The 14629-nt window shown below is 35.9% G+C and overlaps 1 protein-coding gene across 1 annotated transcript in view; it reads left to right on the top strand.

The window, feature by feature from the left end:
• Window positions 1-14629, top strand: part of tspan15 (tetraspanin 15) — a 61278-nt gene continuing 46649 nt past the window's right edge. Inside the window, exons 1-2 of the mRNA XM_015386448.1 lie at window positions 1-171; window positions 13683-13868. Of these exons, the coding sequence (XP_015241934.1) occupies window positions 79-171; window positions 13683-13868 (279 nt within the window). The 5' untranslated portion in view covers window positions 1-78. The remainder of the gene's footprint in view (window positions 172-13682; window positions 13869-14629) is intronic.

Raw genomic sequence — 14629 nt, 5'->3', positions numbered from 1 at the left:
AACCCGGAAGTGAGCTTTTGTCAACAGAATCGACAGCCGCTCGGACTGCACACGCTCTATAGGCTACTCTATGACAGAATGGCTGGAGGAAGCGGAGAGTCTAGCCACTGTAAAAGATTTTCTTACACGTTTCTGAAATTCCTCCTGGCCTTCTACGCCTGCGTCTTTTGGGTGAGTGTGGCCGTTTTTATCTAAATTAACTCAACTGTCTGCCTGGAGAGACGCGTTTCTTACTATGTGCGCTCAAATCGAAAGGAAATAGCAGGGGTTTATGTAGTAGCCTATAAATTAAACTTCCAAGTGTTTTATGAGATTCGAGCTTTTATTTTCTTTGCTCGTGCAGTAACTATATCAGAGATTTAGTATTTCACCTGTTGGCCACACCTTCCACTGCTCACCTTTACTCTAAAAACTGCCGCTTTGGATAAACAGGAAAACAGTCTGTCACTGTCTGATTAGCGCGTGATCTGTATGGAAGCAAATCGTTACCATATTTCAAATGAAAAAGCATTTTCATAAATACTTATTCATTTTAGAATGTGGCTGTTGTTGTTTGACTCATAAATGAAATTAGTAATCAATCATCCTGTTTGCATTTTCATTTTCTTCTTTAACAATGCTCAATATTTTACTCAATTAAAATGAGAAAGGAAAAGACATTTGAGATTTATTTTTTCAAAATGTACCCCAGCAAATACATTTTATTTTGAAATCTAAAATTTGAAAATGAAAAAGCATTTCCAGAACTGTTTTTTCATTTTAAGAATGTGCCTGCATTATTTGACTCCTAAATTAAATTGGTAATCAATCATCCTATTTGCATTTGTATTTTCTTTTTTAAGACTGCACATTCTATGCCATAATCAAAGAGAAAACACAGCGGACATTATTTTTTCGGTTTTCGTGGTCTGGGGCAAAGTACTCTCTATAACTCGAAAACTAAAAAGCATTCTGAGCGGCTGGCGCAGCAGAGTGACGTTAGCAGCCGTTCTTCCTCAGGTCTTTGCTGAACGGGCTATCCATCTTGTTCGGTAGGGGGCGCTGTGCATGTCTGCATTGCATTACATTGTAATCGTGCGGACGGGAAACTTAGGAACAGTCGGTGTTGTCACAGGTTCTTAAGAAGCAGGCACTTGCTCTAAAGCAGCAGTGGCCTCCCTCAGTAGTTCTGCCACTGTTTTGGTCATTGTGGTCGTTCAGTATGTCAACCAGTTTCCTGCATTTCTGAAAATGCTTTTTCATTTGAAATATGGTAACGATTTGCTTCCATAGATCTGATCAGTCGATTCTGATAAATAGAATTTAATCTAATTTGCTCAACAGCTCAATATGTAATTGATTATTGATCCTTTATGTCAGAGTTCCCAAACCTTTTTGACTTGTGTTCCCCATTGGGCATTTTGTCTTACAGTGAGTTCCCCTCTCAGTCAAAAGTATTGATGGTTGTCTAAAAGTGTAACTTAAAATAACTGAAATGAATACTATTTTAGTTAATCTTTTAATTTGAGCATTTAATTTTATTTATAAAATAAAACATAAATATGTTGCCTGCAATTCAGTAATGAATCAAATTAAATACAAAAATAAAATCATGTTATAAACCGCTATTAATAAAACTGGAGCTCACTCCCTTATAATCACATTTAAAATTGATGAAATGCAGGGCCGTAGATAGATGGGGGACCAAGGGTGGCCATATCATTGCCCAACCCCCACCCCATACAGATGGTGGCAGCAGTAATACTCTCAAATTTTCGTTTTAATTTTTCATATATTACTTACTATTTTTTCCATGTATTCATAATTTCTTGACGACAAAAACATTTTGGTTAATTATACACATCAATATACTAACATCAAAGATGATAAGTACAGAATTCATGATCTTTTCAGAACTAGATTTTGTGTGTTATTGGGTAAAGAGAAAATTATGTGTCTCTGCATTCATCTTCAGTGAAATCATGATAACTATTTTGATAAATATTTAAATTAAATAATCAATTATTGTAGACATTAGTACTTGCAAATATCAATTTTATGCAGAATTATTATTGATAAAAGTAAGTAAGTAATGACAATGGAAAAGATGTTTGCGCCAGAACTCAAACCTGAAAGTATTGTATCCACTATACCCTTTATTTAGAAAGCTTGGATGTTTAAATATATGCGTCTATTTGTTAGCAAAGGCTGTAGGAAAGTATAGTTTGTCTTATCTTTGGCTTAACCCTGAGGTTCTGGCGTCTATCCACTTTCGGCCACCCCTCAGTGTATATTGGTTATTGCCTGGCCACCCTTATTAAAAATTTCTGGCTACGCCTCTGATGGATTGGGAAAAAAATAAAAATAAAATAAACGGAACAAAAATTATAGTCAGATAGACTTAATTAGTTTTACTTTTTTTCATCAAATCACCTGAGCTGCTTTCATGAGCTCCATTGCTCAGTGTGAAAAAACAGCTGATACCAGGCTGTTCTCTACATCCAGTCTGTTTTTCTGCTTGGTTTGGATGTGTGTTAAAGCTGAAGGTGAACTCAAACATATAAGCAAAACGTACTTTGTGATTTTATTTTTGTTTTTTTATTGGGTCCTCATAAAGCAAAACAGACACCTGACTACTTACATGTTATTTCTCCGCTGTCATGACTTTAAGGACTGGTTGGTTTTGGTAAATGCTATCTCAGAGAGCTGACCACATGCATTACATGACACAGTGCTGATGGTATTATTGATCCCACAGAGCCTTGGCCACAATAATACCACAAGCATTACATGACACAGTGCTGATGCTATTATTGTGGCCAAGGCTTTGTGGGATCCTCACAACTATTTTAAAGATCTTCTTCAATTTCTTATCATTTGGAAACCTCTGATAATAATTGCTGTGTGTTATGCAGTTTATATCTCACAATTTCTAATAAAATGGCCAATTGTTTTCATAATTCTATTTGAAAAGTGAAAAGTTTTAAAACTGAGTAATCTACATCAGGCAGAGGTAGTAAAAGTACAAATCCTTTGTTATCTTAAGTAGAAATTTCTGCTATTTATACTTTACTGGAGTAATAATTTGTTTTAGACAATTTTTCACTTCTTCTCCTTACATTTTTTTTTTCTTTTTGCAATTATCTATACTTTTTTCTCCTTACATTTTAAAAATAGGCTAAATAGTTTTGTTTTATTTGAGCTCATTTATGTTATGGCCTGTTGGTATTTAAAATAAGATAAAAACCTTCAAAATAATTAGTTTCATCCAGACAGTTAATTTCAAATTGATGCAAAGTTAAATTGGACATGGGTACTATTTTTTATAAAACTTAAGTATAAGGAAGTTATCATCCAGAATTGTAGAGAAATATTCCTTTAATAGGGTAGTGTTGTAAATAATCTGTCCTTAACATTGTTTTTACTTTTATACTTTAAGCAGTTTTAAAAATACTGCTTTTACAATGTTTACTTGAGTAAATAGCTTCTGTTGATACTCTAACTTCTAATAATTTTTTTTTTAAACAGTAGAATTTCTACTTGTACTTGAGTTATAAACATTAATACTTTTGCCAACTCTGATATTAGGTGTTCATTTATTCCAGTTTTGGTTAATATGATGCACATCTGTTAAAAAAAAAAACCTAAATTAAAGTGCTCTAAAAATAGAAAAAAGAAGATGTAAAGTTCACCCTGAGAAAACAATACCATGTGTTCCCTAGGAAAGAAACAGAGGGCAACTGAGCCATTGCTCCTACCATTGCCATTTGGACTTTTTTTTTGTGCATTATTCAAATGCAACAGAATTATTTTTGCTATCAATGATGGCTAAACTAAACAGAGAATAGCTAAGCTTAAAGTTGTAAAGCCAAATTGTCATCTATAGTTGAAGAATTCATTTGCAAAACAGATAAAACACAATTTTTGAAAAAAAGGAGAAAAAAAAAATAGCTGAGGCATCTAATTTACTCTTTGCTTGGCGCTGCTTATAAAAAGTACTGTGGTGTGAAAAAGTGTCTGAACTTTGCACTTAAGTGTTTCGGAACATCAAACCAATTTAAAACCGTAGTCAAGGACAACACATGTAAACACAAAATGCAATTTTTAAATGAAGGTGTTTATTATTAAAGGAGAAAAAAATCCAAACCATCATGGCCCTGTGTGAAAAAGTAATTGCCCCCTAAACCTAATAACTGGTTGGGCCACCCGTAGCAGCAACAACTGCAACCAAGCATTTGCGATAACTTGCAATGAGTCTTTTAAAGCGTTCTGGAGGAATTTTGGCCCACTCATCTTTGCAGAATTGTTCTACTTCAGTTACATTAGAGTTTTTTTTTTTTTTAGCATGAATGGCCTTTTTAAGGTCATATCACAACATCTCAATAGGATTCAGGTCAGGACTTTGGCTAGGCCACTCCAAAGTCTTCATTTTGTTTTTCTTCAGCCATTCAGTGGTGGACTTGCTGGTGTGTTTAGGATCATTGTCCTGCTGCAGAACCCAAGTTCGTTTCAGCTTGAGTTCACAAACAGAAGGTTGGACATTCTCCTTCAGGATCTTTTGGTAGACAGCAGAATTCATAGTTTAATTTATCACAACAAGTCTTCCAGGTCCTGACGCAGCAAAACAGCCCCAGACCATCACACTACCACCATCATATTTTACTGTTGGTATAATGTTCTTTTTCTGAAATGGAGTCTTCCTTTTCCGCCAGATGTAATGGGACACACACCTTCCAAAGAGTTCCACTTTTGTCTCATTGGTCCACAGAATGTTTTCCCAAAAGTCTTGGGGATCATCAAGATGTGTTTTGGAAAAATTGAGACGAGCTTTAATGTTCTTTTTGCTCAGCAGTGGTTTTCTTCTTGGAACTCTGTCATGCAGGCCAAATTTTTCCCAGTCTTTTTCTGATGGTGGAGGCATAAACGCTGAGCTTAACTGAGGCAAGTGAGGCCTGCAGTTCTTTGGACATTATTGTGGGGTCTTTTGTGACCTCTTAGGTGAGTCGTGGCTGTGCTCTTGGGGTAATTTTGGGCGGCCGGCCACTCCTGGGAAGGTTCACCTCTGTTCCATGTCTTCGCCATTTGTGGATAATGGCTCTCACTGTGGTTCGCTGGATTCCCAAAGCTGGAAATGGCTTTATAACCCTTTCCAGACTGATAGATCTTAATTACTTTCTTTCTCAATTGTTCCTGAATTTCTTTGGATCTCGGCATAATGTGTAGCTTTTACGTATCTTTTGATTGAAAACAGGTGTGGCAATAATCAGGCCTGGGTGTGGCTGGAGAAATTAAACTCGGGTGTTAAAAACCACAGTTGTAGTATATTTTAACGAGGGGGGACAATCACTTTTTCACACAGGACCATGATGGTTTGGATTTTTTTTCTTCTTTAATAATAAACACCTTCATTTACAAATTGCATGTTGTGTTTACTTGTGTTGTCCTTGAATATGGTTTAAATTGGTTTGATGTTCTGAAACACTTAAGTGTGACAAACATGCAAAACAACAGGAAATGAGGAAGGGGGCAAACACTTTTTCACACCACGGTATGTTTTTTTATTCTATTTATAAAAACAGAGTTATCTGTTTTTGCAAATGAACTCTTCGGTTGTAAAACAGGATTTAAGCCAAACTTTGGGATGTAAAGGTAGTTTTGATAGACTATTATATTTGTATAATGATTAATGGTGTATAAAGAGACACCAATATTATCCATATAAATGTTGTTTAGATAAAGTAAGGCCTCGGGTAATTATTTAATTGCCTTTATGCCACAAGTGTCTTGCAAGTGAATTGTGCTATATAAATAAACTCGCCTTGCCTCATGTGGCTTGTTTTCAGCTGTCATCATATATCATTGAATTCCCCCTCTTTCCCTTTAATAGTATTTATTTTCCCCAACATAGTCAGCGCTGCAGCTGGGTTATCTGATAGAAAGAATAACAGTTTATATTTGTAACAGCAGATGTGTGATTGACGCTCCAGTTAAAAACTACTTATTTGTTTCGAAATCCTTTTGGCATGGGAAAACAGAGGAGTAGGAGAGAGGGAGCACAGTGGGTGGAGGAGAAGGTTCATTATAGAGATTGAATGCTGCACTGATAGTGGGAGGAGAGGCAAATTATTGAGCTGCATTTACTTTGCTTCCACAGGTTGCTGATCTTTAAAAAGAAGTAATTTTGTATTCAGGCTGTGAGAAGAATGCAGTTAATCGAAAGAATTATGAGCGGGTTTGGTTGTGTTGTTTCATTTCCGAGAAAGCGTAGACATCCGCACTGTGCTGCATTGATTAGAAGTGAAATAAGTTCAGCTTCTCTTTTATTTTAATGAATGTTGTACTGTGTTTTAACTTTCTTGAACATTTTTTAAACAATGAAAAACTCTGGAAGAATAATCACATGCAATAAGCAATGATCTAGAAGTTTGTAGGAAAGACTTGCAGCTCTCTAGAATGTTTTTAATTTGCACAAACCTGTCTGGCTTGTTTAGATCCTCATTCTCGGTATTGTAGAACAGGATGTGTCTTGCCTGATTATAAGCCTCTGAGATTGTAAACAGGTCAGTCATCTGCCCCTTATGGTGGCTAAACAATGACCAAAGGCTGATGAGTTACATCCTGTATGCTTAGGTCAAAGAATTCATCAACAATAGGGCGATTCAGGGTATAAACTGGCTAAATATAAAAATGTTGCTGATGACGTTCAAGCAGGAATTAAAACTTAGCATTTAGTTAATGGGAAGACAACATGTCATGGTTCATTTTCTGCGCAAATGACGGACATTAGGTTTAATCTGTTTTGTAAAGATGGTTTTAAATTATTTCTAGTCATAGTTGTAATGGGTATCTAGTGTTTAAATACTGTTATTTTCTTATTTTGTCTGCTGCACAAGGCTACAGGTCTCTCTTCTTCTGTTTCTCTTTAAAACATTGTCAGTGTTCATGCTACATTTGTTAAATTCTAGAAATATTATTATAAAGTTTATAGATTCATTACCCATAGAGAGATGTGTTTCAAGTGTAAAGTCCTGGAACCTTCTTGCTCCAGGCCACTGAGATTATTTCAGGTTTGAGAGGATTGTGAAGCATATTCCACTAAAATGTTAGAAACAGCTGTTTGATTCCTTGCAATAAGCATCCAACCCCCAGAGTTGGATGAAATCTCAGAACAATGTTAGCTTGGCAGTGGAAGAAAGGACTGGATGGCTGCCAGTTGGTCCAAATTCCTCTTTTCAGATGAAAGTAAATAATTTAATTTGTAAGACTTGGGTCCTAGAGTCTATAAGAAGTGTGAAGTGAGTGAAATGTATACAGTCTACTGTTGGTCCTCTGTGTTTTATGATGTTCAAATACATTTTAAAGTGCGGTATTCCTCCTTCTGCTGATAAGCTTTATCACCATTTTCCAGCCTGATGTGTTTCCTGGCATGCTTCTATCAACACCTGCTTTAAATAATGAACCTACTTGATTTGCAAGAAACTGGCCTGAGCTAAAGCTCACAGTCAGTGGTGTATCATCAGCATGAGGATGACTTCACTGAAGCTCCACCAAGTTTAAAGATGAACAGTCCTTTTAGCATAAAGTATAATACCATGCTGACATTACACATGCAAACAGACCACTATGATGTCGGAGTGAGGCCGCCTACTGAGCTATACACAGGGAACGGACAAGAGATCAAAACTTCCCCTATAACTTTGCACACGATCATAACGCAAGTCAGTGCTTCACATTTTAAAATAATAATAGGCTTTTTTACATTTGGATTTTCATTATTTAGGACTATGTGTTATAAAAAAAGCACGATTCAAGCTTTTGTTTCATCAAGATGAAAAACTTTTTTTTTTTTTAATCACTCATATACTGTATCACTCTGCTTATAAACATTTAATTTAGCAATATGTATTAAGTGTGGGGGAAAAAAAGAGGATTTGGATCCCTAAACTGTCTTTTAGCACTTTTAAACAAATTGTAAGCACATAGACTGTCTTTCATTAAATAAGAATGTTAAGACAATTATCTATAGAGACGATTTAATTTTACACCATGCATTCTTATCGTCTTTTCATGGCTTTGAAACAGTCACCAAACAAAATAAATGGAACCAGAAAAAGTAGCTGTCACAGATTAGAAAGTCTGTAAGTATATTTGGATGAATTATGTGTTGTAAATATGACTTGCACTACTGATGACTGAGTAAAAGTACTGATGTTTTATTAATCATTTCATTAACAGAATACTTTTCCAAAAGCCACGTTTTCTGCTCATGCAAATGAGAGAAGTCTAATATTGGGTTACTGCCTTGATAACTTTGTTTACTTTGCACAACAGAGTCCACCTCTCAATCATGTGGCCAGCTCCAGTATGTGGAGGGGTTTGAACTCTGGACCACTGTATTCCTTAGTTCCGTAGTTTTTTCTGGTTTAAATAACTAAAACACAACAAAAAACAAAGGGTTGGACTCAGATCTGCTTTTGAGATTCTAGTTCTGCTCTATGCTTTCAAGACATAGCATTTCAAAGATGTTTTAGCTGTTGTGCAATGTAACCATGGCCTGCTTCCTTTATATCAGCCATCCACAGCTTTAGGTGCACACAGAGACACAGGCCTTCCTGTTGCACTGTAGTTTATACCACTAAGGTAAAATCTAAGGCTTAAGTATGTGTCCATTGTCTTTATTTCTGAGGTATGATTATAAACAGTGTTTGAACATGGATCATGTTTTACAGCATTCCTCTTTAAAGAGGTTTGACCTGTTTTACGTTGCTAAAAAGTGTTGATGCTCATCTAGAAGATAGTTCTCCTGTAATATTACTCTAACATTTGTGACCTTTGATGGAAGTTGCTGTGTCCACTTCTAAATGCTCTAAATGGTATTATCTCCTCCCTTCTAAGAGGGAGTAGATCAGTGGTGAGCGACACTTCAGCTACACACCATGACAGATGGTGAGTGGGGACATCTAAGGAAAGGACATCATGGTGTATTTTAGGGTTTTTCATGCATGTCTTTCAGAGTTTCTAGGAATCCTGAATGAAATGCATGAAAAAACTTTTTTTCTTCCCCCCCGGATTGCTTTACCCTCTGTCTCTCAAGTGTTCCTTTTCTAAAATAAATAACTTCAAAAGCTAAGAGATATACCAAGGATTTGAGATTAACATTTTTTTTTTATCTCGAGCTTCTGCATCTTACCAAATGTCCTAAAAAATTCACTCTGTTTGCCAATATTATGTCTTTGTTTACTAATTATTTAGGACTAAGCACAGGTGGGTTACCTATATAGCAAAAAATACCTGGATTTAAAATAATGATTTCTTTATACCGCTCTTTTTATTGAGATGTAGTTCCTGAGTGATTTGTTTTTTTTTTGTTTTTTTTGATGATGAAATACGACTAGATTTACACAATTCTTTCCCTCTTAAACTTGCTCTGCACTGCTGGTCAACTTGTTACTTTAAATTTCATTTAATTTTATCGGAAAACATCAATACCACTTCTAGCTTTTCCCTTCTTGGGCTCTTCAGATACTCATTGATTTTTATCTTCTAGAATAACGGACTAAAAAACTTTTTCATGTTGCGACAGTAGCTAGTAGAGATGCACTGATCCAATACCTGGATCGGATATTGGAGATTTGATATCGGATATCAAAGAGCCAATCCAGTGCACTTTACGTCTTGCACTTTAATTCTTTCTTTTTGCTGATAATTTGTTGATAAATAACATAATGTACATTTATATCTGTTCAATCATCATTCTAATGGTGACAATATCATTAAACCGCAAATTGAGAGGTATGATCAGCATGTGTGTTAAAAAGCCAGTGTTGGGCATGTTACTTTGAAAAGTAATTAGTTATAGTTACTAGTTACTTCTCCCAAAAAGTAACTGAGTTACTCCACAATAAAAGTAACTAGCTACTACTAAAAGTAACTTTTGCATTTCTCGTCCCCATAATCCTCACCACCCAGCCCCCACCTTCTCGCCGTGTGTTTCAAAAGCCAGCTGAATAGAGTGGATGACAAAGACAAGTACCTGCAGAAAGTTTTGCATTTATTGCAACTCAACGTAAATGACATCAGGGGGGACGCTATCTGACGGGGCTATAAACCCTGTTAGATAGCGTTCCCCAAGTCTAACATGGGGGACTAGAACAGCAAATAAGGTTAATAATCTAAGCACTCTGGAGTAAAGAGGTTGAGGTATGTCTGTTCTTAGCCTCACAGGCTCCAAACGAGAGCTCATGAGAGATACGAATGAGTTACACAGCTTCCTTCATGGCATGAAGAGGAGGACTGTTGTTTTGAGGAGATCCATTTGGCCAGTGAAAGATATACATTAACCTAACAGATAATGGCCTTGATGAACTCCAGTTGTTTTTCCTCCAAATGTTCAAGTGTGAGAAAGCTCTTTATGCAGTGGGTGGGTTAGTTCCCCTGGGGGAGTGTATGTGGGGGGGGATTTTGTAAGGTATAAATGTATGTACTGAAATGCCTCAGTCAGAGCTCTATCTCTCCGTCCGACGACGTTAAATACATTTGAACCTTATTTCTTGCAAGAAATGCCTCTGCCTCAGCTTCCTATCTCCACAGCACAAAGTAGTGGAAATGTACTGTTTGGTCTAATTACTCATACTTGTCATCTTCCAATTGGACCGGGTCGAGGGGTCAGCAGTCTCTGCAGAGACTCCAAGACTTCACTCTCCACACACATCCCCAGATGTGAGGGCAGAGGAGCTCCCAGGCCAGCTGAGAGACAAAGTCTCTCCATCGTGTCTTGGGTCATCCCCTGGACATCCTACTGGCGGAACATGACTGGACCACCTCCTGAAGGAGGCATCCAGAACAGATATCTGATCCAGACATCTATTTAAAACGGACAGTCCTCTTACTCTGATCCACCAGAGGTGTCCCTACTCCGAGTGCATCCTGGATGATCGAGTTCCTTACCCTATCTCTAAGACAAAGCTCATTTCACCCGCTTGTATCTGGCATCTCATTCCTTCAGTTGTTATCCTGTTTTCATGACCATAAATGAGGGAAGGAACATAGACCAACCGTTAATCAGCTTTGCCTTTTGGCTCGGCTGCAACAATTTAGTCTAAATAAAGATTGTTTATTCTGGAACTTGTTTAAATTTGTTGAAATCAAAATAATACATGACATGGATAAACCAATTACAACTATAATGCTGTGTCTATTTTGCCACCGTAAGAAATATATTTCCTTCTCTGTTTTTCAAACAAAGGTAATCTAATCATGCTTTACATGTTTATTTAACATTCTTGAGTACATGAAATGTCACCGTAAAACTGATATTTCTATTTTAGGCTATCACAAAGAGGAAGTTTGGAACATAATTTCATCAAGTTCTCAATTTCCTGCCTTAACATATGTTTGCTGCTTTTCAGCTCCAAGCATTCACACCCTGCATTTTAATACATCTGAATCCACATCAAAGCCTTTCTCTGTTATATATTTCCATGCTTCTAAACTGGAATAAAGTCATAATCCAGTGACTGTAACATAGCCTGCGGGGATCACATTTCCACCTGCTATGAGTGTCAAATCCTTTTAAATTATTTCGTTCCATTATTGTTACTCCTCCAAATTCCTAACGGACTGTGCTGCCTGCATAAATGGCCATACAAACATGGCAGCTGGTCTGTTATTTCACATCCATACAGAGTGAGAACAAGAAGTGAGAAATAGTCTTTTTTTTTCTCACCACCAAACTAAATAGGTGGCTAGGGTGACCCATGAGATAAGGACTCATTCACATGTCAGTGGCTGTCTTCCTGTCTGCTGAATGTACCGCACCTCTGTCACTCACTGAACAGAAAAAAGCAGAAAAATACAAAAGCAGAAATACTGTCAGTGTTTTGAGTGTTATTTCTCATTTTTAATGGAAAAGAGGAAAAAGGACCAGGGGCGGAGCTAGACATTCTCATAATCAGGGGCTTGGCCTGCAAAATATTCTAATCTTTCTCACAATAGTTTGCTTTAAATGTTGCTTCTTCCATCCAAGTAAACCAGTAAGAAAACTGTATAGCTTAGCTTGGTTTGACAACCACCTAGCTCAAACAGCTTTTCAGCTCATTTTACAAATTTTAAAGGAGGAGGGCCTTAAGATGGATCCTCCAAAAATGTGTCTTTGATGTTCTTTTTTTTATTAACAAATGCTAACCAAACATTTAACAGTTCAGGAACAAAACGACAACCTCTTCCTTCTCACTCTCTTTGCTTCTTTAAGTCACCACCAACGCTCAAAAGCAGGATCTGGAAACACCTCGGCTCCGTCCCACATGAATTCCAAATAATCAGAAATATCTAATTTACAATAGTGGACATATTAATGAATTCCTTTACTGTACCATTGGTTTTATAGAATGTTTATATAATATAATATAATATATATATATAGATTATTGAATGTCTGTTTGTGTGTATATATATATATATATATATAGATAGATAGATAGATAGATAGATAGATAGATAGATAGATAGATAGATAGATATATGTAGAGATAGAGAGATATATAAACATGAATCGCTTTCTATTTAGTAAACTAACAATAAATCAGAATATTTTATTTATATGTGGATCAATGAGTGTTGTAGTTTAAAATAAAATCCAGCTAGTCAGTGGCACTGTAGGATTTCTAAATGGCCTCTCATGTCTCCTGCTGCTGAGATCTGGCCTTTCTTTAGTTGCACACCAGGAAAGATTTTCTGGTGTAAATAGTCAAATCTTTCCAAGGTAGTCTAGCAACAAACAAGCTATTAGAGTAAGCATTGCCAGTAGGGTGTATTTGTAGGAGTTTTGTGAGGGCAGTATTATCCCAGCTGTGAAAAATGTCTGGCCACCTAGGACAAAAAAAAAAAAAAACATAGTAAAAGATTACAAAAAGAAATATAGTATTTTTTTTTTACAGAAAAAGATGGATATGATTTTGATAATCTAGTGGGGTTAATTTAATTTTATCAATGCAAACAAATATCTAAGTTCCTTCCTCCCTTATAGGTCAGTGAAGACATGATTTTCAGCCCAATATCAAATCAGCATTTGCAGATTGTGCTTTCTGTCCTTTTGTATGAATATTGTTTTCCTCCTAAACAAAGTAAGGTAGCATTACATTCTAAGCTGCTCAAATCTGGAACAAACACTTAAAAACATAAAATGTGCAGAAATCGTTGGCTCCTTATAAGCAGAATGGGGGGCGAATTGGTGTGCAATCTAGATAATTATTTGAACGGTTGAAGAAGTAATTGAAAAGTAGATTCGGATGAGATATAGATTTAATCTTTGCGGCCAGATTTCAATTCAGGCGTGTTATATCTTTTTGTATATGTAGCTACTTTAGTTCAAGATCTTTTTTTATGCTTCTTTTAAGTATGAGTGGTCAATAATTCAACTGAGCGACATGTATATTACAATATAATTGTATTCGATTTGGGTGATATTACTTTTTTATATATAGGCATACATACAGTCTATGATAGTCATTGACTGACTTCAGGGTTTTATGTGGTTAATTGTTGTTGTTTTTTTTAAGTAAATATTTCTAAAATTTAATGTTAGATCATTATAAAGAGCATAATGATCAAAGATATTATGAGGCTACACTGAATTTATATTTTTTCCTGTATTTGTTCAGAAATTAAAATGCTCCGCCCTGAACCATATCCTGTTGTCTTTCCAGGTAATAGGCAGCATTATCCTGGCCATTGGCATCTATGCAGAGGCGGAGCGACTGCGCTATAGGACCCTGGAGGGGATGTTTTTGGCCCCATCTATAATCCTAATCCTGCTGGGAATTACCATGTTTGTTGTTTCATTCATCGGAGTGCTTGGCACATTAAGGGATAATCTGACTTTACTAAAAGTGGTGAGTATTATGGCAAAGGTGTATTCTCTATTTATAGTATTATATATTACAATCAAACAAAAGGCATTCAGTATTTCACCTAGTTATATACTTATCCCACAATAAAATCCGCCTCTATACATCAACCAGAACTTGATGCATGATTTCAGCTGTATGTGAACTTTCATTGTTCAAAGTAATTGGTTATCTTTTTATATTAATAATTGAAGCAATGAGTGATGTATTAATTATTTAAACTGAAATCAAGGCTTTTATTTAAATACTAAATAACACCTATTTTTTTCGCGTTGTTTTAAATAAGCTTGAAATTATTAAAACTATGAATAAAACGTATGACTCTGTGTTTGATGCTGTTATAAAAATGTGCAGTCTGCCTAAATTCACTGGTGAGTATTGAGGATCCAAGACCTGTTAAGGATTTTCGCTGCACCAAAGCATGTCAGTGCAGCCAAGTGTCAAAATCTTGGATCTTTAGCAATCCACTCTGATTGGAAAATTGTAAAGGAACAAACTAAATCATGTCTCAATGTAGTCATAACTAGGTAACAAATTTCATCGGTTATATTGATTTAAGATCTGTGAACTTTCTTTAAATTATTTTTGTCGGATTTAAAGGTTTTAGAGCTTAACCACTATTACATTTTTTGTGATTATGTCAGATGCCACATTGCAGTTGTGTTTGTTGTTTCTTCCACCAATGAAAATCTAAATTAGTGCAATTGATAAAAAAATCTTCTTTACATACACGTTTTTCCAGTTTC

The sequence above is a fragment of the Cyprinodon variegatus genome, unplaced genomic scaffold (assembly GCF_000732505.1).
Source record: "Cyprinodon variegatus isolate N-32 unplaced genomic scaffold, C_variegatus-1.0 Scaffold369, whole genome shotgun sequence".
Lineage (NCBI taxonomy): Eukaryota > Metazoa > Chordata > Actinopteri > Cyprinodontiformes > Cyprinodontidae > Cyprinodon > Cyprinodon variegatus.
This window is presented reverse-complemented; position numbering and strand designations above follow the sequence as displayed.